The sequence below is a fragment of the Stegastes partitus genome, unplaced genomic scaffold (genome assembly GCF_000690725.1).
Source record: "Stegastes partitus isolate 25-593 unplaced genomic scaffold, Stegastes_partitus-1.0.2 Scaffold471, whole genome shotgun sequence".
In the NCBI taxonomy this organism is placed as follows: domain Eukaryota; kingdom Metazoa; phylum Chordata; class Actinopteri; family Pomacentridae; genus Stegastes; species Stegastes partitus.
In genome coordinates, this window is record NW_007578202.1 from 381,940 (window position 1) to 409,527 (window position 27,588).

General features: G+C 40.2%; 1 protein-coding gene across 1 annotated transcript in view; it reads right to left on the reverse strand.

Moving 5' to 3' along the window:
- LOC103360893 (VPS10 domain-containing receptor SorCS1-like) overlaps positions 1–20,123 on the reverse strand; it is a 45,484-nt gene extending 25,361 nt beyond the window's left edge. The window contains exons 1-5 of the mRNA XM_008286822.1: positions 19,452–20,123; positions 7,352–7,419; positions 6,208–6,307; positions 5,821–5,979; positions 4,310–4,383 (exon numbers count right to left, since the gene is read on the reverse strand). Of these exons, the coding sequence (XP_008285044.1) occupies positions 4,310–4,383; positions 5,821–5,979; positions 6,208–6,307; positions 7,352–7,419; positions 19,452–20,123 (1,073 nt within the window). The remainder of the gene's footprint in view (positions 1–4,309; positions 4,384–5,820; positions 5,980–6,207; positions 6,308–7,351; positions 7,420–19,451) is intronic.
- Between the last annotated feature and the right edge of the window lie 7,465 nt (positions 20,124–27,588).

A 27,588-nucleotide genomic window follows, 5' to 3' on the forward strand; every position in this document is an offset into this window, starting at 1 on the left:
TTCACAGATTTTCTGCAGCAGCGACATCATTGTGTTACAGAACGTGACCTCTTGTAACCAAAACACAGCAGCTGGTCCATCCCACTAACAATGAAAACATGTTTTTTCTGCCATAGGTTGCAGCAGGTTGATAAATTATCATTGCACATGGACAGAATTTTCAGTGTTGAACTCATAAATAAACTATGGGTGTCTTGGGTGAACTTGTTCCCCTCAGATGCTCTGCAGCATTTATTCTCCCAGGCTATTTTGAAGGGTCAGTCACCCAAACAGCCAAAACACTAACAGTACCTGTATTAGTTTATTCAAAGAAGATACTCATTTGCTTTTTTATAATTCCAACTATATCAGTACGCTGTTTCTTAGCTCTTACACTGGCATAACTTTTATCTGACCCGTAGCACAGCTATGCCTTTTGGTGTTTGTCATCACAACATTTTCAGTGGCTCCATTGGGTCACACAAATAAAAATGTTCTGGAGGCACTCGTGTATATAAGCCAGGTGAAGAATAAAGAATAGAATATATTGTGAAGGCTGGAGACCCTCAGTGACAGTCCCTCTACCCCCTTACCCGCCACCATAGACACAAACTCAATGCGTTACATGAACACACAGCTCTTTAAATGGGATTATTACTGTCCTTTTTACACATTTTTAGGCAAACAATTAGCACATTGCTGCACACTGTAAATATTTTTCATGTTATGTAGTCATTCATGATTTTTTATTACCTTAAATCCCCTTTGTTACCCTCGCTGTGTGTTTCATTTGTAACACTTGCTTCTTATTTCTCTTTTAACACTTACTGACTATTGACTTGCAACACCTGCTTTTTAAAAAAAATCTTTGCATTCCTCTTTAAACATTGTTTACTTGTCAGCATTTAAAGTTATGCACCAAAACACTACAGCAAACTCCTTACATAGAAGAAAAAAAAACCCTCCTTGGCAATAAAACTGATTCTAAAAACATGTCCTTCAGCAAAAACATACTAAAAATGCCAAACTGATTTCACAAATATGACATACACTTTAAAATACAAAATATTCTGCTAATGCTGAGTGACAGTATAAAATAGAAACTAACTTAAGTAACTTACACATGCACACATAGAGTTAGCAGTTATAATACTTTATGATTAAATTCACAAGTTTTAATGGCGTAGGTTTGATAGAGAAGCTCTTTAATTTCAAACGATCTTGTAAGAACTTATAAACGGCCTTTAAACACAACCTCAGATGAGAGAAAAGGCAGAATAAATGTCTTTATGTAACACAATTATGCCTTTAATCACCTTGTCATGGGAGAACGGCATCATTAATTTATCTGTTAATTATCTGTCTTTCCTCATATATGAGCTTGTTTTTATGTTCAATCCAAAGAACAGGACTCACATGTACAGAAAGGAGGACTCAGTGTTTTCCTATGTGGTATAAAAAGCTGCATTTCGTCCAACTTATATGTATAATCGACTAATGAAAAGGAATCCCTGAGCTTCTTTTCCCTGTAAAAAGCTGATGCGCTTAAATTTCCCTTTGAGAATCTGAATGAATAAACAGCAGCCCTTTGCTATATTACATAGAATATTTAATTCTCCAACAGCTAGCAAAGTGTTTCTTGCATTTTTTAAGTTTTAATAAAGTTTGGCAGAGACTTAAATAAATAAAAAACCTTTCCTGTTATTTATTTTGAACATCAGGTAGCTTGATCAGACATTGAGGCGTAACTTTTATCAGCTATTTCGCTGCTCTCCCAAAGCACATAATAAACTCAAGCTGCATTAATAATTAGAATAAAACCAAGGAAAATTGAGAAAACTGCTCAGTAGACGCAGCGAGCTCGTGGTAATCTGTGTTTTTTTTCTGTAATCGGAAGGCGGGGTGCAATATTTGTTTAAGATTAGAGTTTGATTTTTATTCTGGTAATAACAGATGCAGCTGTGATCTTTACTGTTCTCCAAAGGAAGAATAACGCGACAGCCTTATCTCCAAACACTGGCCTGAAGGACGTTTGACCTACACCGCTCATTATGTGTAAGGCGTACTTAGCCATTTCATTCACTTCCCACTAGTGATTCTTCATGGCAGCTGTTCAGTGCAGAGCGACAGGAGTGACCACTTGTTGTATTAATAGCAGCTGTTGTGACAGAAGATGGGTTTCTTTTCATTTTCCATACTGTGTCTGAACTATAATATAAAAAGCCCCCATCCTGCTTCCCTCAGCACTCTGTAATTGCCTCACAGCTCCATCTCTTTTAATGGACTTTCTGTCAAATACTTCATCCAATTCTATCAGTGAACAGCAGCCCTTGCTCTTAAATAAACCCCTGCAATGTTACACTATGTTCCCCCATAACTAACACGCAGCGCTGCGTCGGCCTATGGGGGCCTCTTAACATGTTCCTGTAAATCACGTTTGTCAGATATTTTTTAGATACGTCAAGCAGGGCAGAAAGTGGTGGAAGTAATTCTTCTGTGGTGGATCTCTTCATTTGTGGAGAGCATCTAAAATTAAGCAAATTCAAAACAGCAACAATGTGGGTTTTGTGGAAAGAACACCTTTATTTAGGATGTGGACTCAAAGTAGACTTCTGAATAAACCCAGCTCGTTAGAAAGATCCTTAACTGTGAGGTTTTGCATGGACACCCCTGTTGGGTTGGAGGAATGAAATCTTTATTTGATATTCATTTTTTAAACCGTGTCACAGCGAAATACTCACGATGCTCAAATTGTCTGTGGCGTGTGAGGAAAGACCATCTGTTGATGTTTGGTACAAATCTAAATTATGAACACATTCTCTCATGAAAAAACAAGGCGGGATTTAACCCAAAGTCAAACGTGTGCAGAGTTCTGGTGAGGTCAGCTACAGAAAGACAGTCTGTGGAAAAAGGACTTTGTTATGTGAATTATGTGAAAATAAAGTTCATATTGTGTTTAAGTTGTCAATGTGCAATGAGCTACACTTTACTGTATAAGTGCATTTTGGATTTTAAAAGAATATCTACAAGCTTATAGTCGTGTCTGACAAACCGTTTTATCACTGCAACTGTATTTTTAGAGCCCATACAGGATGGAAGTTTTACACAATAAGTCGTAACCACTAAATATTATGGGCTGCTTTCAGTTATGCATATGTTCCAAGCTGCCTCCAAACTGAGGTATCATTAACCCAAATATTACCCCAGTTTCCGTTTTTTTTTTTTTTTTAAATCCATTAGCATAAACAAATTAGCAAGCTATATATTACTCCTCAACCCCCTCAAGAACTGAGTGTCACGCATCCACCTTCCCTTCAAGGATAAAAAATATCAGCCTCATAAACAAGATAGTAAACCGCCTTTTTCACCGCTAAAATCTACTTAGTCATTACCGCTTCCCTAAAGATTCCTATTTACTCTAATACTATTAACATGTTGCATTTCCAAGACTTAAGCCCCCAAAAACAAGCGTATCCCTCTGCTGTAGGTCATCCCAGCCTCCTTGATTAATCTCTGGTTTTGTTTTTTTTTTCTATACAGAGAAGTGCGAAAAGGATTTTGTAGCCAACGACTATAAAAAACATTATAAATTCAACATTTATCCTGGGCCATAATCCCTGCACCGGCTCCCATAAGCTAATAACGCTAAAACACTGTGAGAGACATCCAAAGGCTCTCTGCCTCGTCCTCAGTCCGGATTCTACGCAACATACATCAGACATCATACAAAATAAATGAAAAACTGATGGATAATGTTTTGGATGTGATTGGATTTGTAACATACTGTGGTATCCCAACACTACGCCAACAATGTTTTATGAGGAGACCGCATTGGACGGATCAAATATTCATCAGCATGTGTAAACTACACACTTAGTACATTATGTAAAAAGTAAAAAGAAAACATAAAACCTGCATTATTTATCATTACAAGCTCTGCCTTTCTAAAAGCTTGGCATTTGTTAATAAAAGCAAAAAGGGGTGTAAAATGTGTTGAGTGAGTTTCAGTGACTCCTCTTTTTTTTTTTACCTTTACTGGAATAACAAATGCAGCCAGTTTTTTTTAACATTTCATGACATTTCCTAAAGTACACTTGAGACTCGACATTCCAGATTTGTTAATGGGTTTAAATCTGACTCAATGAAGTTACTGTTTTTGTACCATTACTGTAAACGAGCTGCTGACTAATCATTTCCCCTCTCCGCTACTGTTGCGAGCAGAATGCTAATAATGCATAGAGCTCGCATTTACATATCTCATATAAAACTATTGCAGCATTTATCTACCGTCAGGACAAACATTCTGCAAATGAGCGGTTGTTGATCTCACCAGTAGAATCTGTTGGGGACGACGCTGTCGTGCACAAGCTGCCATCTCCTTCCAAACTCAACGGAGACGTAAAGCTGAAAAATGGGAATACATTAATCAGATAAGCATGGTATGAAGTACAGTATAATGAATTATCTTCCAAGTGAGAATATCCAAGAGATTTATTTCCAGATTTATGTCCAACTGTATTATAAAGCAGCTGTCGTGTTTGTAAGAATTTTTTTGCATCGCCATGCTGATGTTGTTTTGAATATTGCACTACTGAGTGCATACTTTATGTGGAAATGCATCAGATATGAGAAAATCCATCAGTTCTTGTAAAAACGCAGTAATACTTTGAAGCCGAGTTTCCAAAATATAAAATAAAATAGAAAATAGTTAAGGTTATGTGTTCAGATGCCTTGGCTAAGAGAGAAAGGAGAACATACAAACTGCTCTCCGTGTTAAAAATCAAAGTGACTCGTTCTTTCAGTAACTCAGCAGGACTTCAGCCTAACTGATATAAAATCACTCATTTAGCTGTCATTGTAGTTTTTCTCCACGAAGCTATTTTACTGGTGTTCAAGCAGTCAGGAGGCCTGTCATCTCGCCTTAATGATGCAGCAGCACGCATCTAAGCTCCGAGCTTTACAAGGATCAGCAACGCCATTCTGACGAATCTAAGAACTTACAGCTTTTAAAAGACATGACAGACAATCAATAAATGTAAAATGAAACCAAGCTAAGTCTCATTTGACTCTCGTAGCGATAAAAGGGAAAGAAAAACAGCAGAAAATTTGCTTTACAAAGACATTGGGAACGACCTGAAGGCAAACTTCTCCAGAGCATCTTTATTTTTGACCCGTCGATGGCTTTCAACTAAGCTTTCATCTTCCTCCCTGCACCATTTATCTCACTTCCCAGACCTTGACTGTTTTTCTCTCTGAAAATCAAGTCTTCCAATCGCCGGCTGGAGAGGCCAAGTTTGATGTCTGTGGCGTTGAGTGAAGCAGACAGCAGGGCTCTCACACAGAGTAATGGAGGGTGTGTGTTTATGCTCACAGTTGTGCGTGTGTGTGAGCTTGTGGATTGTTTGGGCGTGTCTCCCTTGTTAACTTTCCGCCGTGCCGTCTAGGACACATCCATTCAAAGCTGTCTACCGCCAGACCTTATGACTTGTTTAGGGCTACAGGTGATCGGCTGCTTCTGCTGTGGCCACTGCAGCCTTGGCTTAAGTAGCAGATGTCTGTGCTCATGAAGACCGTGTCCCGAAACGTAGCCGCTATTATCAAAATGAATGCGTTCGACCATGGCAGCAATATGTTTTATATTTTATAGAGATATTAGTTTTGCTGTGACCCCACGGTGACAACAATCTGGTCGAACACCGCAGCACAGCTAACAAAAGCAGCCGCATAAGCTGCAAGAAACCCACACACAGCAGCCCTTATTCTCACACACAGAGATGTTTTCTGTCACATTTTCCGTTTTTTATTCCAGCTATTTCATGCCATCTGACAGCTACACATTACCTTTTGGTCATGGCTGTAAGCCAAGATCCAGTCCTCCTGCTCAGGGTGAAAAAGCAGGCTGAGGATATCAAAGGCTAAGCTGTGTTTCTGATAGGACGCCCCCTCGTCAAGGCTAATGAGCAGGCTGCTCTCCACCTCTGGGTCGGTCAGCAACATGATCTAAGATGAGACAAGAAAAGAGACGGGAGGAGTGAGCAGCCCACCTTGACAGCATCCATTCTACAGGGCTTAAGTGTGCTTGTGCAATGCGCAAGGTGCAGGCTGCAGGCTGCTGCAGGGCAGCTATGGAGGGAAAATGATAATAAATCGGCTGCACGGTGGTAACAACTGACAGATTATTTTATGCAGACAGGATTTCTCATTGCACACACACACAGTGAAACTTACCTTCCTTTTGTTGTTCGGACTCACATACAAGTAGCTCAGAATGGTTTTCATCCCGACTTTCTCATTAAGTTTTTCATACGTGGTCCCGTAATCAGTTGACCTAAAATTCAATTATAGGATAAAGTAAACAGGCTTTGGTAGAGAGTAGAGGAGAAAAGAGCAACACCTACTAGTTAAGATGCTGATGGTATCATTAAGCATATCAGGCAAGCAGAAAATTGCAACAGCAGAAGTCATGAAGCAATTTGCTAGATGAATGGAGATTTTTTTAATTATCAAAATAAACAAGAACATCCTGTGTGGCATGCATGGCTAGGGGATGAGATATTATTATTTTTATTATTGACACTTCCGTGTTTTATAAATCAAACGGAGAATTAGAGGACATGTTTGCTTAAAAGATTCGCAAAGGTAGGGTTTTGAAACTTTTTTCCCGACGCATTTATTCTTTAAAATATAATTTGTTTATGCTCCAAAAGTGGCACTGCTTTGCTGATTTCATTTCAGATGTCATTTACTGTCCCCAAAATAGATCAGTATCAGTTTCTCTGTGACATTTCGGAAAGAAAAAAACAAGCAGCAATGGGATGTTTTGTACTGCACGATATAAAACACATGTTGTGCATTTTATATTTTTTTTATAGAATCTCTTACAGGATCTTTAGCTTTTGATGTGGAAAGAACACTTTTTCTTTTTTGAATCCTTGTTTATGGATGACTCCACAGAACCCAGTGAAAAAATAATGATAATTACTGCAGAATCCAACACTTTTTTTTCCCATCAGTTTTTGTCATGACCTTATTAAGAAGCCAAGATGTGGAAAAGGTTGAAGTTGCAGGACTTCTTTTTTTTCCCACAAACTGGACACTTGCACATTTGGTGAAGGTGACAAAATGCAGACTTTATCACAAAAATCAGGAAATATTTCACATATTTTTCAAAGACAATAAAATGAAAGAGCGTTATCCTGCTTACAGTAATAGCATTAAAGACATAGGACACTTAAAGAAAAGTCATCAGGCTTTCTCAGCTGTTAAATGACTTCTCCAGAAGTCCAACAACAACATCAGAGGGTGTCATTATATTATATTAATTACTCATAATGGCTACAGATGCATAGGACGGTAACGCTAGACATCTTACCTCCATAAAGAACTCTCCGTTACTCTGCCAGAGTTGAAGTCGTAGTATTTTGTCAGCATGAGAATCACCTACAAAACACATCAAACAGATTACTATCTTCGCAGGAGCGTATCATCAGTTTTGAACGGCAGCAATAACGTGTCACAAAGTGCAACAACAGCCGTCCACGCACGTTTCTTTTAAGCTTCCTGACAGGCACCGCTTTATTAAAAACCAAACGGTGATGGTGTGTCACACTGCTTGCTGTAAAGCCTCGCGCGCGGTCTCGGGGGGTATTTCTGATCATATATGTATGCTGTAATGGTTTTTAAGGCCCAGTAGACTAGCAGAAAATGCTCCCACTGGTGAGCTATGACTAAATGAATAAGTAAACACCATAATTTATTCTGGGCACAGAAAGGCAGACGTCGTAAATACCGTGGACATCTTTCTGGAAGTCGATCATAAAAAGTGTCAAAGTCATATGCGCGTCACAATTCACAGGCCTTTACTTAATGCATGAGAAGCAGCAGATTTCAAGATGTCTTGTAAATTAATATTGATAAACAGCTCACTGTGGACATTTCCACTCGCCTCTTTTCCTTTAGAAAACATCTGAATCAAAGCCAGTGTGTTTGTACGTACAGAAATTAGCGATGCATGAAGTCATGTTTACACGCTTTTGACTCGTCGTTTCCTTTATACGCAGCGAGGAAATGGCATAAAGGGAAAACTTCCACTTCTTCGAGTGCGTAATAACTTTAGACCAAAGAAATGTTCAAAACTAAAAATAAAACCTCAACAGTCACTGACACAAAAAAACAGTTGTTCACATGGTGCCCTTCATCCTTTACACGAATTAATTGCTCCGGCAGCGCCCTGCCTGCACTGTGCAATCATAAAACCTGCAGATCATATAGCTCTCCTGGGAAGAATCTCTGGGCATCTTGTTCAGCTTTTCACAGCTACCGTCTAATTATCAAGTGTTATATGAGCGTTTGGGGTAACATTCCTTATAACAACTAAGAACTCTGTCATGTAAACAAGAAAATTTTAACTTCTTTATGAAATCCCAGCTTGTAGAGTTTCCAAACAGAAGTCATTTTCGAGGCTCAAATCAAATCAATCCTTCTCATCACAGCTAAATGAAAGCGTGCCCCCCTCTTTAAACTAATCAGTGGAACAGAGCTGCGACACACACACACACACACACACACACACACATGAGGCTCTATCAGGTCAGTTATGTAAAGTGGACTCTGGAATTTGGCTGTAAGAGAACACAAAGAGAAGACTGCCGGTAAAAATGCCAAACCATCACAACAGTGACTTTGATTTATAAATCCCAAAATATCTGATTCCCTCGGGGTATTGTTAATTCCTATATCAATGAACACAATCATATTTGAGCCAATGAAAAATGATAAAGCATCATCTAATTGTTTGCTGGTAAATACAGAAATCCCTCTAATCACATGAGCTTTTTCTACATTTGACGTCTGATGATTAATTTAGATAAAGGGATTCATTTTATTTCCGTCTATAAATCGATTGGACCGCTCGGAGTGTCAGCTCGGTTTTCTGCCCTGCTCGTGTTTTCCATAACGACATGTCTTTACTTTATTTAGCAATTGTAAATATTTAATCTTGCAACACCGCACCTCCTCTTTCTGTTAGCAATGCAATGAATTGAGACTTTACAGTTTGGCTTTTATCATCTAATTGTCTTCTCTCTGTGCGAATGGGCGGGCTAATAAAACTGTGACTCTGCTCCTACCTTTCGCTAAATGCATGAAATCCTATAAATCAGAGCTAGTTTGGAGATAATCCCCACAGCTTGTTATAACTTCGGTACCAAAGTGTCCAGACTGGGGTTGCAGAGATTTATGATCTTCCAATAAAATGGCCTTTATGCCTTCCAAAAGTCATACCCTCATGGACACTGTCATACACAATAAAACAACCCGCAGCAGTCGGAAAATTAGGACAAATTACACCCCCGCCCGCTCTTCTGTGTGGCAATTAACTTTATGCATTTACTTGGGAAGAATCCAGGATTACAGTGAAACGTAATGTGCATTCACCTTATTGCCAAGCGAGAAAAGTTTCCTCTGTTCTGCAGGATGTTGAAAGTGTAAGGTGAAGCTTTACGGCTGCAGTTAACACATCAATACAGTGATAACATATTCACTTTGTAGATATTTCTATGTCAAACAGGTGTTTGAAGCTCAGCATGTCACACAAGTCATTAAATTACTATTTGAAATCGCTGGATGAGGCCTCTCCTTTTAATGATTCCACTGCAGAGGGGCTAATGGCAACTTACACTCTGATTCTGATTAATAAGGCTATACATTTGAGCTTTTTTACTCCCTTTGAATTTCAACACAGGTGTCACATTTGGTGTCAGCCACCATGTAGTACACACATCAGACTGCAGTAGAACCAACATATCTCCAAACTGGATTACTTGACATCCAAGAGCAAGCAAATTGATTTTTTTTCTACTCTAATCCTTTGTAAATCTTAAACCTTGGAGGTAAATGGACTGGGATGAATTCGATCATTATGTAAGAATGAATGGGGGCTTAATGGCGACTTAAAGGGCTTAGTGTGAAGAGATTACTGCTGTGGAATGAAGGTGTTGTATGAAGAAGAGTGAGGATGGGGTAGAGGTATGGAGAAAGCAGAGGCTTTCTGTTATTGAAGGATGAACACCTGAGACAAATGAAATGAGCAACAGAGTACACATTGCAATTCATTCCCACTCTCACCAACCCGTTGATCCGGCCTTATCAGCTGTTGGAATTAAGTTGCCTCATCAATAAAACTGTCATCACATTTAGCCACAGCAATTAAACAGATGGATGATTCCATAAAAGCAATTGTTGCGAGAGTTGCTGACTGGAATATTAATAATAAAGACAAATATATATCCAAAAGTGGTCACATGTTTGAGCCTTTGCGTGCTGGGGAAGGATCCATCCCCCCTTTGACCCTGAACAGGAATAAACAAATTCACACAGCAAGTAGTGATTCGTTTAAATATAACCAACTATAACGGCATTAATTATGAAGATCTGAAGTTCATTATTTCATAAGGACTCAAGCTGTAATGATGATAATTCACATGTGTGATCATTGTTGACATTAAATGTCACATCTACAACAAACTAACTGGGAGAAGGAAGGTGAAAACACCTAGCTATAAGATATCAACACCACAGAAGTGTTAATAATGTGCCAGAGTTTTCTTTTCAAGGAATGGAAAAAAACAAAAAGAAGAAGCACAGCTTAGCAAGCAAATTCAAAGCCCTTCAGGGAGGCAGCAACAGCATAAGGTATGGAGCTTCACTTGATAAAATCACTACATTAAATAGCATCATTTAACACCTTTACTAAAGAAAGAATTGTCTATTTCTGTTACATTTATTATTGTGTGACGCACTCGGCAGCAGCGACAACCTGCAGAAGAGCACACCGTTGTGCTCTTCAACAGCACCTGAGTGAGACGCACAACGTACAGAGGCTTTTGTCTGCCACATCAATTTATATCACTTCATTAACAAAGGCAACATTTCCTCGTGGGCCAGATGTTGTGCTGAAGCTCGGCTGTTTGAAGTCAGAGCTGTTGGCTCTCCCACAGATAGCAGGTCACTGCAATCATAAATTATAAAGCAACTTCGCAATATCACTTTGCACAACATAAACTACTAGTTGTCCTGATAAAACTACAGACACAAGGAGGAGTTAATCACGGAGAATTAAAGCGCTAAAGATCTGGGAATGTAAATAAAGAATTTCCAGTCATTGCTTTGAGCTCTGGTAGGATAATAATAAGACGTTCTGCTGTCTTTCTTGAAGTCATAAACTTCAGCAATAATGTGAGTGATAGCAGCATTCTGTTTCTGTTTCCAGACGGTAATACCACTGATCTGTGAACGTCAAATACCCAGTATATCTTAAACGGGCATGCTGCAGGTGCTTCATGTTACAGCTGCGGCTTTCAGGCAGAACAGAGAGTGTCTGACGTTATTGGACTCCTCACGCCGAGACAACGGCTCCGTGTCGAAGTAGAAGCTCGGTTGATAAGTCAACTGAAACGACTTCCTTCTTCTGGGGGCTTATACTCGCGCATCATTTGCTTCTCCGCCATAAATGAAAGCCCAGGCAAGTTCTGCGGTTGGCTACGGCGGCCTGCTGAGCTTGGAAGCTTTGGCGTGCAAGAGGAGGGGGTCTGATCAATGCAGGCAAGATTAGACAGCAAGTGGGTAGGTTTTTCAACCCAACCAAAAAGTTGTGCCCACTGTGGACGGAGTGCTTTTTTTGTTTTTCCTTTTAAATCTTCAGCTCTCAGTCTGAAATTTGGAACCGCTGAGTGGGATGGTAAGAGATGAGTCGCATGTTGACAAACTAAAAAGCTCCCCGGACTCTTTAATAAAGTACATTTCCTGCAACATAAATAAAGCTAAACAGCTGATTAGATAAATATGCCGAGGAGAGAATTTCTCTCATCCATATGTCTTTTCAGCCTCACCAACTGTGTTTGAAACCTCCTGTCTGCCCAAATGCATCGCTGTAAATCCAAAGCGAAGAACTTGAGCGAGTGAATCAACGTTATGGTTTTGAATGCGAAGCTTTCCTTACAGCAGCCAGATGGCATAACTCATACGAACGACTAATGCAGGTGGCCGCTGTAAAATGAAAGTGTTCTGAAGCACAAAATGAGGTGCAAACTGAGCAACGGCTAACAAAAGAACACTGACAACAGCGACCAACTGGGAGAGTGTTTCTGATTCATGGATGGAGCACTGAGGCACCGAGACACAGCTGAGAAGTAAAAAGCCCTCTTCAAGATATGGTGGCAATTTTAACATTAATTGTCAAGACATTATCTCATTTAAATGATATGTCTGCAAATGAACAAGCTGATTCTTTGCCTACCAGCTGCCACTACAATTATTCTGAAGCTATAGCAGCTGTTCTTGAAACAGCAGTGAGTCACAGTGGAAACAGTCAGAGCACACATAACAAAAATATGGACCTGCGCAGCAGTTTGATTTAAGATAACAGGAAGAAATGCAAACACAAAGATGTGTCTGTGACAAGCAAAAAAGGAAAACAGAGAGGTGACATCTCATTATGCATTGTTATTCCTGGCAAATTAACTTCATCCTGGTCGAGAATAAAATCTTCACCTGACTCGGATTTGGAATTTCTGTTCGGTTAGATTGCACTCGGTGGAGAAGAAAGGAAACCCAGGAGGGGAACGCAGCTTGCCGATAAAAAACACACTCAGCAGGATTTCAAGGAGTTAGAGAACCTCACCACAGGAAGGCTTGGTGGCTTGGCAGAGCTGAACTCAGCCTGCCAGTAGTTTCTGTGCAGTGCTGAGCTGTAAAAAAGAACCTCGTCCCCCCGTTCATCCACGCAGCATAGGCGACGGCACAAATTTTGTTAGGAGAAATAATAAATTCTTTGTCTTCCGTTGTCGTAGGTTAAGTCGTGGTGTTACATTTCCGATCATTATGTATTTCATGAATTTATTTATGTGTGTGATGCTCACTCCCTGAAACTACATTGCATCAACCCCCCTCCTCCGTCTCCACAGCCTGTCCATCACGGCCACCCGGGAGAGAGGGAAGCCGGTGGCGCTCCGTTCTGACAGCCGCGGCCACGGGGCTCTCTGAGCGTGTCAACATGCCTTCTGAAGGAAACTACACGCGTCCAGGGCATTGTGATGGGATGCTGAGGAGGCAGAATCCAGGTAGGGGGAGGCAGCCAAGGTAAAATGGTGGAAAGGTGTTACAACACATTTAACTACTGAACATATTCAGTCATCCCTTTTTGTCCTCTAAAGCAACAACATGGAGAACCAGGGACGAAAAGTGACAAAAAACTGCCAACACCATCATCCTGATTAAACGTTGCTAGAGCAGGAAACGCTGTGATTATTGTTGCATTTGGACAAAAAGAACCATTGACAAGCTGATAAACTGGGACACACGTAGTCACAATCCCCTCTTTTATCATTCTGTTTTCTTTAATTACAGAATGCTGCGTATTCAAAAACCTAAATAGTGAAAATGCATCTATCTATTTTAATCCATCATGTTTCATTAGAAACAATAAATAATCCCCCTGACAACAAAATCCTCCTTAATCTACAAAATATGCTTTAAATATGCTTTTCATCTGCTGATAAAAATGACAATTTGCATTTTTATAAATGTAGCTTTAAATTTGGTTCAGGAATGTTTGAGTGCAGCACATGTTTTGGGATAAAAACAACAATATGCTGTTTGACTTTTATCAATGACTGCTAACAGACTGATGGCTGATCTTTTTTGTTTTGCAGTCCTCATGTTAACCCCTTAGCATGACCTCTGACCTTTACACATGCGCTTCATTAAGTTCATGACTTCTTTTAGTCGGAGGCTGCCTCGGCGCTGATGAAAGCAGCTTCCATTCGTTTTAAAGGAATAGTTTAGCATTTGGGGAAATATGATTATTCATTTTCTTGCCAAGAGTTACAGGAGAAGATCAATATCACTCTCATGTCTCTCTTTCATCTTTGATCCACATAACTGTGTCCCACAGTTTTCAGACAGAATATTGTAGTTTTATTTCAACCTATTTCATCCTGAATATCTAATCATATTCCGTGTTTAATATTTTCCATACATTTTTATGCAGCGCATATTAGACATTAACATTTTTCTTTGAGTAAGGCCAGCTTTGTACTCAAAATACAGTACGCTGGGCAAATATAGAATTTTCACTGTGACTCCAGGACTGTGGTATCTATGGCAAAGAAGAAGAAGAAGAAGAAGAAGCCTTCCAGTCACAGAAGAAGAAACCATGACTTTCAAGTTTTTCAAAACCCTGCAGATCTAATTTTTGCAGCATATTTCAAGGCTTGCTTTCACTGTAGCCATTTATATGCCTCAGTGATGCTCCAACACCAACATTCGACTTTTAGTTCCTATACATTCCAGTTGGCATTGGTGTTGAAAAGTATTTTGGCAGTGTTTTATCTGGGTAATTATATATTCTGCCTCAAGCTTCGATTCAGATAAGCTGAGTGTCTTTCATGGACTTTTTCTTCAGTTTGGGTAGTTGAAGGATGTTTCAACCTGACGGTGGACATCAGTGACGTCAGAATAGGACAGCTACCTGCACGGACAGCTTTCTCATTTCTTTGTAGTTCCAGGCTAAACAGATCTAACACGACAAAATATAGAATATCTATTGCATGCTCACATACATTTCTGGTACACAGAGGAAAATCATGAAATAGAAGTGGCCACAGAATAAAATATTGTATCCACAGTTCAGTCAGTGAGTCAGAGTTGCAACTACGAATGAAACTACTGACTGCAAACTTGAGCCGCCTCCACTTTGCAGAAATGGATGAGACAATTCAGCAAGAGCTCAATGAAGCAGATGAGGAGAAGCTCTGCAGCGAGCTATCTAGCTCAAGATCTGTAAAGAGGAGGAGGCCCTCTACAAAAAATGGAAAAAAAGCCGAAAATACTACAAAACGCAGCTTATCAAGAAGTGAGGAGCTGCTCCTCGAAGTTGCTCTAAGAGAAAAGGGTATTTTCCCATGAGCAGAAGGCTGGTGGAGAAAGTGGAGAAATGTTCCAGGCGGTAGTAGGTTTTGTGTACGCACGAGCAGGCCATTCAGTTTAAGGCAGAGATGGAATATGATGACCTCCTTTCCAGCAAATGGAGAACCATGAAGTAAAATTCCACTAAAATGCGAGTTGAAGCTCGAAGCTAGGGAGATGCAGACTGAGACTCTTTGCCAACAATCAGATTTTTTATGAGAAAACTCTTCTTGCCTCAACACAGAGACAGAAGAATAGAAGAGAAAGAGGGTCGTGTCCACTTTAAAACCTAACAACTTCATGCTTCTGGCCACAACAGAACACAAACTCTCTTTGTCTTCATAAAATAAACAGTACAGTGTGTTGTCTGTGCAGAATTTTAAGTCATTTGCATCACACATGCAATATTTAAAACAGCTGGATAGAAAACAAAATAGCAGATGTGTTCAAGGTCATTGGGAGATGAAACCGATCCCAACGTCCACTGGGCAGGACCCAGGACAGTCTGACGGCCTCACAGGGCAAACAGAATGACAAACACATTCACACCTACAGGCAATTTAGACTTTCTGATTCACCTTGCTCGTCTCTGGACTGTGAAAGGAAACTAGAGCACCTGAATAAAAAGCCACTCAAGCGCAAGGACAACATGCATAGCAGGTTTTTCACAAAAGATAAAGTCAAAATAAATTGAAAGCGAAACATCGTTCGTTCAAATTAAATTAAAACGACACCCACATAGCCTAATTCTAACGTGTTGTGGACTTAACAGCCCCCCAAAAAAAGCGTTGCCACAACTGATTTAAGTGAGCCTAATCTCTGCCACATTTGATCAATAGAGATTGAATGTTTGATATTTTTTTTCGTAGACTGTTCAAAGTGTAGTTCCAGTTACAAATTGAAAAGGAGAAAACCGAACGCAATCTCAACAAAATCAAATATGCCTCACCGCACACTAATGAACTTTGGATGTTTAAGCCTCAGATATTGTCTGCTTTAAAATATGTTGTGCTCTTGGTTGATCATGAAAGCCCAGTGGCTCTTTTGATGAACATGAGCTAATTGAAATTGTCTGTTTACAACACTGGGATTTTTCAAGGCGATGGTGGCATGAATGCGACATTTGAATTCAAAAGAAAGCCAATAATCAAATACATCTTCTCCATTTATTACATTTTTTCCTTTTCTTACTATTTTTCTAATCAAATCCTTGAAGCTCTCCAATTAATTGCCGCGGTTAAATTGTTCAAGTCCAATGAGGGGACACTTGGGATTAAAATGTTACATGCGACAGACAATCACTACATGAATTAGTGCGGTGGCAGCACATAGACCCGACGCTACTTTGCATAATATTCTGTGGTTTTCATGTTGATTGAAAAGCTGAAATGACATTGCAGCTTAATTTTCAAACAGTGATAATTGGACAAATGATAAAAGAAGAGGGGGAAAAAAATCACCAACCCAGTTTCAGCAGCAAATGAATGGTGAAATAAAATCTGGAATTGGACAAAAAAAAAAAAAACGAAATATCAAAATGAATCAATAACAAGCTCAGACGATTTGTCTCAAAGACTGCACAAATTGGCTCGTGTCCCGTGGACCTTGTACTCAACCAGTTGTCAGATTTCAGAATTTGTAAACAAACAAATGTCTAATTTTTGTTGGGGTGGGGGAAATTGCTGCCTGCCTGAAAATTTGATTTCATGTGTGACAAACTCAACATGTGACAACAGCCTGAAGTGTCAGAACAGTTTAACACAAACTGAGTCACGTTGACAAGCCAGAGGAGACGTTACATGTACATACACGAACACTTCAAGCATCTATCAGCCCCGAAACACTTCTTCTTTTTTCAGTATTTGTAGACCAATCTACTATCTTTCTACTTAAACATTAAAGCCTTTAAGACAAGGTTGCTGCTAAATGTCTTCTCATACCCAGGGAAGCTGAGTGAAGCCCTTATGACTGAACAGCAAATGTTAACACAGTTGTACAAAGATGTTTAATTGGGAAAAAGGAAACTTGGTTAATTTTTAAATAGATTACTACTTTAAATAGCATTGTGAAAAAAAGTACACCAGCTGGAAAAAGCTGCTACTTTTCTTGATAACCACCTGGCTGCAATTACACACATCGAGAGAGAGGCGGGGTGTGGTAAGTCGCACAAGCGGAGACACACACAGACACACATTACATTGTTAGTAGGCGGGGTGAGACTCTGTGCATCAGGGGGGAAATTTCTTGAAGCAGAAATGTTACTGTGAAAATGATGATGCCAGAGTCTGGTGAAAAACCACTTGAATCGAAGACGTATATTTGAATAACAGGTTTAGGAGTAAAACTGACTCATGCATGTTGATTGGCACCATTTAAAAATAAACCATGTGTAGACTCGTTATAAATATTGTATGACCTGCTGATCCAGGAATACTATCACTCTTAATATGAAGCCAGAGAACTTATAGCTCAGCATAAAGAATCCAAACAAATGGAAATAGCACAGAAATAATTCCATCCGCCCAATAAAACCAACACACATTAAACGTCACATTCAGAGGTCCTGGTAGGCCTGCTTGCCTTTTGGATGAGCCACTTTACCTTTATTCCCCTACTTCTAGTTTTAATGCTTCATTAATCTAATCCCCTGCTGGCTTTAGCTTCATGTGTACTGCACAGACATGTACAGAGAGACGTCTTGTCGTCAAACTCTCATCAAGAAAGCAAATAAGCGTGATTCCCCTAAAGTCAAACTATTCTTTTGGGGAAAAAATAGTTTTCGGAAAATGTGACTTGTCTTAAGCTCTTTGGTTTTGGGGCCTTTTTTTTTTTCTTTCTACATATGTCATACATTTCTTTTGATGAAGCAGAAGTAGCTTGCTTTGGTCCCATGCTCTGCCAGTCTGCATGCAAGCCTTATTTTAACACATCCATAAAGCGAACTTCCACATCTATGCTGATGACACAGAATTATACATATCTCTGCCGCCAATTGGTATCTACAAACTGGCTCGCATTCTTAGTCTTTAATCAATAGATGAGCTCTCTAAAACTCAGACAAACAAGACATAAATACTTTTGATTAGCCCCAGGGTGAAGACATACTCCATTCAAAAGTCTTGGATCTGTGCTGCCACAGATCAAGCCTGGACGTTATACAGTATGACAGTGTGTTGGTGCTTTGAGCATGGTATCAAATTACACCTTCAAATCTGAATTCTTTTGTCAAAAACCAAATTCGTGCTTACATCTTAAGCAGACTACTGCACATCTCACTGATCTTGCTGAAAATCTACGTAGGGATTCCAAACTCTGCTGCTTGACTCTTGACCATAACAAGAAAAGGAGCACACTGAGTGATTATGGTTTTAGGTGAACTTGACATGTATCCACGTATCTTTTAGAATTGATTTTAAAGTCTGTTTGCTTGGAGCTCTACAGGGCGTGGGATCAGCTCACATCGAAGACTCCCTGTTATTTTAAGTGCCTCTACGTTTGCTCCACTGTGGCTTTGTTTGAAGTTCTGAGACGTATGAAAGAAAGACATAAGAAAATTGGATCTTCCCAAAATTGTAGAAGGCAAGTCCCCTTGGATATTAGACAGGAAGCCTCAGAGGGATTTTTTTTAAGGCTACACTGCTAATTGCCGTTAGCTTTCAACTTGTCATTAAACTTGAAATGTTTATCTGTCTCCATGTGCTTATATTTAGCATTTCATCATATCATGATGCTATTTTGTGCTTCATTTTGCCCCTCCTTTCTGTTTATTAGGAGACACTTCAAGTTCACATTCCTTATAGTCTAAACTGCACCACATCCAGCCATCCATATACTGAACATCATGTACAACATTAAATATTATTAATTCTATTTAAACCTAACAGCTTACCCTTTGATAGCATCAGTCATGTTTCTATTTTTGGGAACGTAAAAGGGTTAATTGATCTTATTTAGGCACGAAATAAATGCCAGTAGAAAACTGTCAAAATCAGTGGGTGAACAAAAAAAGATCAAAATCCATAAGAATAAGCTTTTGGTGAATATGTGAGTGAAAAAAATGCAAGACCAAAATGCAAGAAAGCATAATTCCCTTTAAATTCGTGCATGCAGAACATTTAAGTTTGCTTATTTTGCCCTTTAAATTTGAGCCATATACCTGCCAAGTCAGCTAATCAATAAAGAATGGCATGGATGGGTTGCGTGTTAGTGCGTGTGTGCGCGTGTGCGTGCGTGTGTGTGTGTGTGTGTGAGAGAGAGAGAGAGAGAGAGAGAGAGAGAGAGAGAGAGAGAGAGAGAGAGAAAGGAGGGGTATCAGGGCAAGACAGAACACAAGATTGATTCCCCTCAAACTCTGCAAGCAAGTCTCAGTTTTAATGTCTATCACGTTATTCACGGTCAAAATAAATCTTTAAATGACTCAGATCATCATACAAGAGCTCAGAGTGAACGCTGACCACAATGCGTCAAAAGAGGTCCGTGCGTAAATCTGGAGCACATGAAGTACTTACGCTGCTGTTCTGTCCGGACCAGTGCACCATCGCCTGGTTGTGAGCCGTGTCCTCGGTGACTGCAAATGTCGAACTTGTGAGCTGAAACTCCTCCTGGTCCGAAACCAAGGCGTCCTCCCCGCCCTCGGGTCTGAATCCGGACCAAGTCTCTGCGCTCCTCGCACCTCGCGTTCGTCTCCAGCTGGCCACATTCCCGTCCTCGTTTACCACCACATCGCCGTTTTTCGCGTAAAAACTGTTTCCATCACCGGTGCCATTCTCGGTTTTGTTACTGGCAGAGGGGTCAGACGCACTTTGAGCAAACACTTCAGGATGGGAAAGTTTTTGGTGACCGTTCACGGCGTCCTTCTGCAGACAATTTGTGTCATTCTCCCCTGACCGTGGCTGTACTTTGTGCGAACTTTCTTCGCTCGCGGTTAATTCCGCAACGTTGTGCTTCTCGTCTGTGGGTGACCCCTCGGTATATCCAACAAATTCTTCAGCTGGTGCGTCGCCAAAATTAGACAAATCCAGCGCCGAGAGTTCCCGGGGAAATGCTGCGATGAGCGGTAGCTGGCACGAGGGAATGCACCTTACCTCCGCTTTTGTTCCGCCCAGGATGGAAGTTGTGGTCAAGAGCCAAATCCACTCAGAGAAAATGATAAAAAGGCAGTGGCCGAGGCGCGTCTCCATTCTACGTTGATTCCGACTTCAGGCGTGTTAAAAACGTATCATTTTCAGTCTTGAGCGCTTGTCTGTCATCACCTGGTAAAGTGGAGTCCGTGAATGCGCTGTGGGGAGGTGCAGCAGCAGCGCGCACAAGTGTTCCCAAGTACTGATGCAAACGATGCATCAGAGGAGGAGCTGGAGGCTGAATCCTGCACGAGAGGGGAGAGGGGCCCAAACCCCCGCATCCTCATCTCAACCTGGATGGAAAAAATATATAAGCAGCAACTGGGCGTATTCTTAATTGAGTTACATTTCTGTGGAGACGTGTGCTCTCTCTCTCTTGTGGGTCTTTATTGCGTTTCTGATCAGCACTGTGCCACGCGCTATGACACTATGGAAAATTTGGCCGGGCAATCATCTTATAGGTGATTATGCAGTGAATTAAAATAGTCTGAGTGGTCTTCAGATGTTGGTGTCCCTGGGGAAATGTCTAGAAACATTAGTGGGTCTGAGTCTGGTCGTCTTTGTGAGGAAATGTTACTGACAGGCTCTTTATGGAAGGTACAATGAAGCTTTGCATTTTCCATTAGCACAGGTCTGGGTAATCAATTAACAAGATTGCCTGTGTTCACTGTCAATTATGCCATGCAGGTAATGACTCTGTTGTGGCCTGCCTGCAAAATGGCTTGGAAATTATTCCACTATAAGGCTGTACTCCTGTATTATCCATTCAACACAGCTGAATGGAGAAAATGCATATTCTCGAAATTTCAGCTTCTGTTTTCTGTGGCCTCTTCTCGGGTTAATGGAGGCTTGTATGACAGAAAATAATGAGAAGGACTCAAAGCAGAGGTGAGTGAGTAATCATTTTCGCTACAAACCTCCACTGATCTCTGCTGATGTATACAAGTACAGGGCAGCATGCAGGTGCCATGGCAATAATCGAGAACTCATTATTGCCATCCAATGCAGACCCCCTGGAATATATTGTTATATTTCTCTATACTTTGGGCATTCTTCCAGTCAGCTAATGGTAAACCATTAGGAGAACTAGGGCCTGTCCAAACCCTGTGATTAGATTCTATTTCTGGGCAACATTTAGTCAATAGGATGAGGATGCTGTTGACTGGTGACTGATGCCGAAGAGACTCCCTATATTGAGCTGCGTTGTCCCCATCGCTCTGGGCTGCGACGTGATCCTGTTCCACATACGGGTCAACTGCACAGAGACGTCTTTCATTGCCAGCCATTAGTGATGCAGTGAGCAAGAGCTGTCTCAATCTGTTTCAGTTAGCCCCCACCAGACAAGGGGAAACCAGTCTATAATGCAGATTGATGGCTGACTGAGAATTTCAATCATGGAGAACACTGGCTAAAAAGCCAAAGTCTTGACTGTAATGCAAACCTAAAGCACAGTCCAACTATTAATGCAGAACAAAGCAATGGCTGTGTGTGTGTGCGTGTGTGTGTGTGTGTGTGTGTGTGTGTGTGAGAGAGAGAGAGAGAGAGAGAGAGAGAGACACCTATGCAACTTTTTCCAAGTGTGCTTTTACTTGCTGTCACTGCAGTGGCAGTGGAGTGATCATAAAGGATGTTTGCGTGACTCGTCTGCTGAGTTTAGATGAGGTCGGCTGTGCAAATCCTGTTTGATTAGTTTTAGTTTGTAATATATATGTGATAATTATCATAAAACAATGATATGACGTATATCTATAGTCATCATTTATTCATACTGATTATAGTATCTCTATTGTGTCTGTTCTATTCTATATGTATTCGTGCCAGTTCATGGTTTAAAACAGAAAACAGTCAAAGGGAGCCATGAAAATATCATAGTGACAGGGATGACATTTCAGATAACTTGTATATCTGAAAAATAGTCTAAACCCTAGAGATATTCAAGGTGTAGTCATATGAAATCAAGGACATGCAGAAACATTTTTGAAAAGCTCGGAGTCGCTTGAAAAGTTGCTCAAATAATGAACAAACCACTAAACGATATGGCGATTAATTTTCTTTTGATTTATTTGAGAGATCGTTCAAAGTTGAGGTGAAAGTCATGCTTCTGTTTTATTTTATTTTTTATTGAGACTGTAGATTCCTATTTGAAGTCACAGTGGGAGCATAAAGTTGTGAAAAAGTAATCCGATTTAAAATCTGCAACTGTTTTTTCAAAAAAGAGGTTTTGAAATCACCTGAAATGAAAACCATTTAGACATAAGAAGGCACAAGCCAGCTTGGTATAACGTGGCAAAGTGTGCACTAAAAATCAAATATCCACGGAGGATCTTTTTGACTTGTTCACAGACTTCAAATTTCACTTTGCTAGGTGACAGATTTCAGGACTGATGTCGGATAGCACATCTGTGTGCACAACATGGCAGCTGAGTGGAATCATTGTCTTTCGACAGACAAGATTGCTGCTTTGCCGCCTGTCACACTGACTGAATACAAACTGCGTTATGCTCCCCGAGCTCCTACTTCTATGATGGGAACTTGTGAGCAGGCAGTGTGAAAAGCACACAAAGGCACGGGGTGACAGCTATCTATGTCGCTGGATTATTCTGTTTTTAATTAAATGGAATTCAGTGAAAGAAGAAACGAGCACTGTATAGGCCATCTCTGAGATTACTCTTTTCAACTATGATGTTTGGTTCACTTTCACAACTGTCCTGATTACTCTGTTACTCGTAGCAGTGATAGAAGAAAAAAAAAAAGGGAGCAAAGATAGTCAGGGCATTAGTCATGCACAGTGCATTGTCTCACCCTTCTGCTCCGACTAAAAAGCTAACATCTGCCTTCAGTGCTGCTTAGCGTTGCCAATATGTGTATAAAACCACACACAGTCACCTTTGAAAAGTAATCTCTCTTTTCAGTAAAAATTACAATAAGCGATGGGGGGGAAAAGTAGAACTTCTGTGCTGCGTTATACATCCACTCAGTTTGAAAGGTGTTGAGGTAGCGGTAGCGTCGCTCAATTTAATGATGGACACCTGAGACATCCACTTCAATTAATGCTGAACACACCTCTGGGGCACCAAGAGAGAAAATCACCTTTTCAAATAATGATTTCAATTACATTATTGAGAGATACTGTGAAATGCAATACAGGCAGCAGGTTAAGTGCTCTGACCCAAGTGAAATGCTGCAGGCTGTATCCATTTGATAACCCGAACCCTCCACCTACTCTTTCAAATATGTGATCTTAGTTTGCCGCGTTGCCCCTGAAGTCAGGAGGTGAGATGCTGCTGCGCCGCTCACAAAAATATTAAATAATACAAACTGATCTGTACACATGAACGTCAATAGCAGAGCGCCGCATGTTTTCTGCGCTTCAGTCCATTCTCTGGCTTCGTTTATTATACAGTACATGCAGCTTTAATTAACTGGCCTTCAGTTCTTGCATATGAGGTCTGATTTAAGTACGTTATTTATTCAGCACAGATTCGGTAATCAGCGAGGTGGATTAAAGTACCTCTTCAACATTACGCTAATCCTCATTCTTCCCAATATTTTGCTTAACCTTCAGTGAACAGAATTCGCCTCGGTGCAGCTCAGGACAACAACAGCACCCTGACATTATCGCAAAGCTTCATTAAGCCACATCTGAAGGAGCTCGCACATTTTTTTTAGGAAATGTTAAGAAATTAATGTTTTCAGCGTAAGGCCATAAATTTTCACTCGTTTCTCTTCTGCGAAAAAGTCAAACGCAATGACGTGGTGTGACCTTAACTCAACTGCAATGAAGTGCGTTGGATCTGAATGCATTGTAAAACCATGACCTGCTTGTCAGGGTTGAAGGAATGAAACAATAGATTTGAGAATCAAGTGTGCAGAATTCTGATAAAATATAAACTATTATGTATTTTAGACAATTCTGGGGGCTTATTTGATTTAGAAATTTTGAAAACAGTACATAAGACAAGAACAGACAAATAATAGATAATGCCTTTCTGTCTTGTTTATCATGTTATTCTAAGAAAGCTCTTTGCATTATATATCCAACATGAACTACTTTAGAGGACTTACAGCAACAACTACACTTAATGCAGACCCTGATTAATACTTACTGTTTAGTAACTAATGCAGCACGACAGAGATTCATAATGGAGGTGTTCGTTATTCACTGCAGCAGCTCTTGGATATTGCAGATGTGTTTACATTCATGTCTGCCAGCATAACAGACCAACTCACTCAGCTCCACTTAGAGCTTTGTTTTTGGCGAAGCTAGAGAGTAGACACACACTCACTGAGTTGTATTGTATTTTTTATACTGCTTGTTGTCTGTATTGACTGATATGGTGTTGGAAATGTTGTGGAGTCAACTAAAGTACAAGTATCTCTAAACTGTACAGTTTTCCAGTCAATACTTTTAACCATGGCTGTTCCACAACCGTAACTGCCTCTTTATTATCGCTACCATGACAACAAAGGTTCTCTGTTTTAACCCAGATGTTTCACTAAGTTATTTTTTAACACTTAAACCTAACCAAATCTCACATTGTGTACCAGTCTAATATCCCCTTTCAGTGTAAAATGCCTTAATTTTCAGAAATGAGATGATCTCAAAATTAGTTTTTTTTATGGACCTGTACATTAGAGTTAGAGGGAATGTTTGTGCTGATAGCCTTCTCTGCATGACTGTATGGTTTAAATGTAGTTTTTATGCGGTACCCACTAGAAAGAAGGCTAGCAAGAAGTATTTTTGTGAGGAGATGCTTCTAGACTCGATGCAAAGTTCATTTTAGGGGAACAAAATCACACACGTTCACAGACAATGGCCCCCATGTTTTATTGTTCTTCATAAACATGGACACCTTGGGAAATGATGCCTGGATGATTCATCCCGCTATTAGATTAACAAATCTGATTCCTGAGGGACGGCTTCGGGTGGTCAGAGGAAGCAGCGAAAGTGGAAAAAAGTAAAACAAACCTGAACCTGTAGTGGAGGACACCCCGGCTGTAAACATTAATATCTGAGAGAAATATTGAAATGTTGGCACAGTGGGTCTGAAGTTCTCCTGAAGTAGTCTGCAATTAAAACTTTTACAAGCCCTTCATGTCCACTTAAAGTCTGTGTGGTAGTGACAGAAGTCTGGGCACCCCGCTGAACATCACCTCCTTAAAGTGTCTCTCAGGTTTTTTTTCCTTTTTTACCTGCACACTTTCAGGGGGGATCATTAAAGCCATTTTCAACCGGAGAGCAAACTCTTAAGTAATAGCCCCCACATATAAATCTAATAAACGAACTGGGTAAACATTTGTAAAGTGTTCCTGGCGTATGTTTAAGAGATGTGCGGGATAAAAGTGATTCTCATTCTTCAGCTGGATAAATCAAACAATTGTCTACACAGTGGGAGTTACACATTATATCAGCTCTTTATTAGCCTCCAGCTGCAGAAGCACAAGCATGACGCACAGACTTGTAATTATCAATTATGGATGTGCCCATTCTAACGGTTTCCTCAATTTGCAAATGACATGAGTCATAAAGCCCAGCGCTGTGTGGTGCTATTGATTACAGAATAATAATTATGACAACTACCTCCCTAAAAATGAGTTTGACAAATTCATCAGGTGGAAAATTCACCAATTCAACGCTATCTATCTATCTATCTATCTATCTATCTATCTATCTATCTATCTATCTATCTATCTATCTATCTATCTATCTCAGTAAGAGCCCCACAAAATACATTTACGCCTTTCCAAGCATGTACTTTATACACTTCTGGTTTTGTACCGATTAAACTAATTAGATATAAAATAGTGAGCTCTAGAGACCCATGTAAGCAGACAGCACCACATAGCTGTCTTGTTTCCTGTCTTTATGCTGAGCCAAAGTAACAGGTGACAGCTGTAGCTTCACGTTGACCCACCTGCAACAATGGTATCCTTAATCTTCTCATGCAACTCGTTATCATCTCTACTCCCTAAAATGTTTAATTATTCTTCTCAACTGGAGGTGTATCTTAGCAGTTTGGAAGAAGCCTGCTGTTCTCACGTTTCACCATCTTAAACAGGTGTCTCCTGGTCACCCTTTCCCTGATTTAATAAGTCCTGGAGGGACACACGTGACAAAATGAGAAGGTCATTTTTTTGTTGTTGAGCACACGGATAGAAACTTCCTGAGTCTCCTCATGTCTTAGTCAGTAACCACCAACGAGGACATCTTCCCTACTAGTCAAAAACACTGAACTTTGCACAATAATAAGGCAGCCAGGAGGGGGTGGGAACTCCCACACAGTGCATCAGTAATTCACAAAGTGAAATATTTCATCCTGAAGAAGACCCCTCTTATTTTCAGGAATGTCATTTTTGAGTCATATGAAGGAGCTGGAGAGAGACATCCTTCCAGACATCAATTATTAACCAAAGCTTATATCACAACCTCATAGATCAAAACAGCTAGCTTGTAAGATACTAGAGGGCATCTCATATATTTAGTGCTGCCAGAGAAACACAAACCTAAAACAGAAAGGTTAGGCGTTTGAAATCTGACGTGAGCTCACGAGTCTTTGTAATTTCCCTGACAGGTACACGATATGGCAGAGGAACACTGTAGGGTATGTGAGTCTATCTTTGTACTTCTCCATCAGAGGCAGAGGATTTTGCACCACCACAGAATAGGGTTCCTGTGAAAATGAATATTTTATGACATTGCTACCAGGCTATGATTTGTAGCATAAGAGTAGATTTGCATTCTAAACTGCCTGTTGTGCAAAAAAATTCATCATCGCCAACCTTAGCTATGTCTTAATGTACCCAGTCGTCCAAAAGCATGTGGTGGGGTGTTTTCTGTTGTCTCCCCTGAGGTTAAAAGCCACAAGGACGGTAAAAATATTTACCCTGGGTTAAAAGCCCACAATTCCCTGACTCATTATATAGCACTGGGAAGTCTAGATTTGAGCTTATGCCCTGTTTTATTCTGCTACGAGTGACGATAAAAAGATGTTTCCCCTCCTTGTGGGGGCTTCTAATAATGATGAGACACAGTTGTTCCCAGAACACTTTTTATTGTATATTTCCAGCTGACAAAACAAATCTATTTTTAGACTTTTTTTTTAATGCACTGAGTGAACTTATCTGATGTTTTTAGCTTCCCATTGGTAGCTGGGCATCTCAGAGTAAAGGTAGTGGTCCTTCTCTGCTTTAAGCACTGTTGCAAAACAAAGACATTAGAGGTGAAATGAATAATGTAGAGTCATTTCTCAGTAAGAAGTCTGGACACTTGCCCCAAGGGGCGCTGCGTCATTCTCTAAGCCCCTGTAACCTATATTCGTTTGAGTCGGTTTTAACAGCCCTTCGGGGATCACAACTTTCCAATACAACGGGCTTGTAATGCTAAAACAGATTATTCACCTTTGTCCTTGTGCTGTGATGCATAAATGTGATACAGCATGTTTATCAACACAGCATACCTCTGAAGTTGTTTGAAATTTATTTTTGTACATTTCTGGTTGCAGTTCCATATACAAAGTGCTTTGTA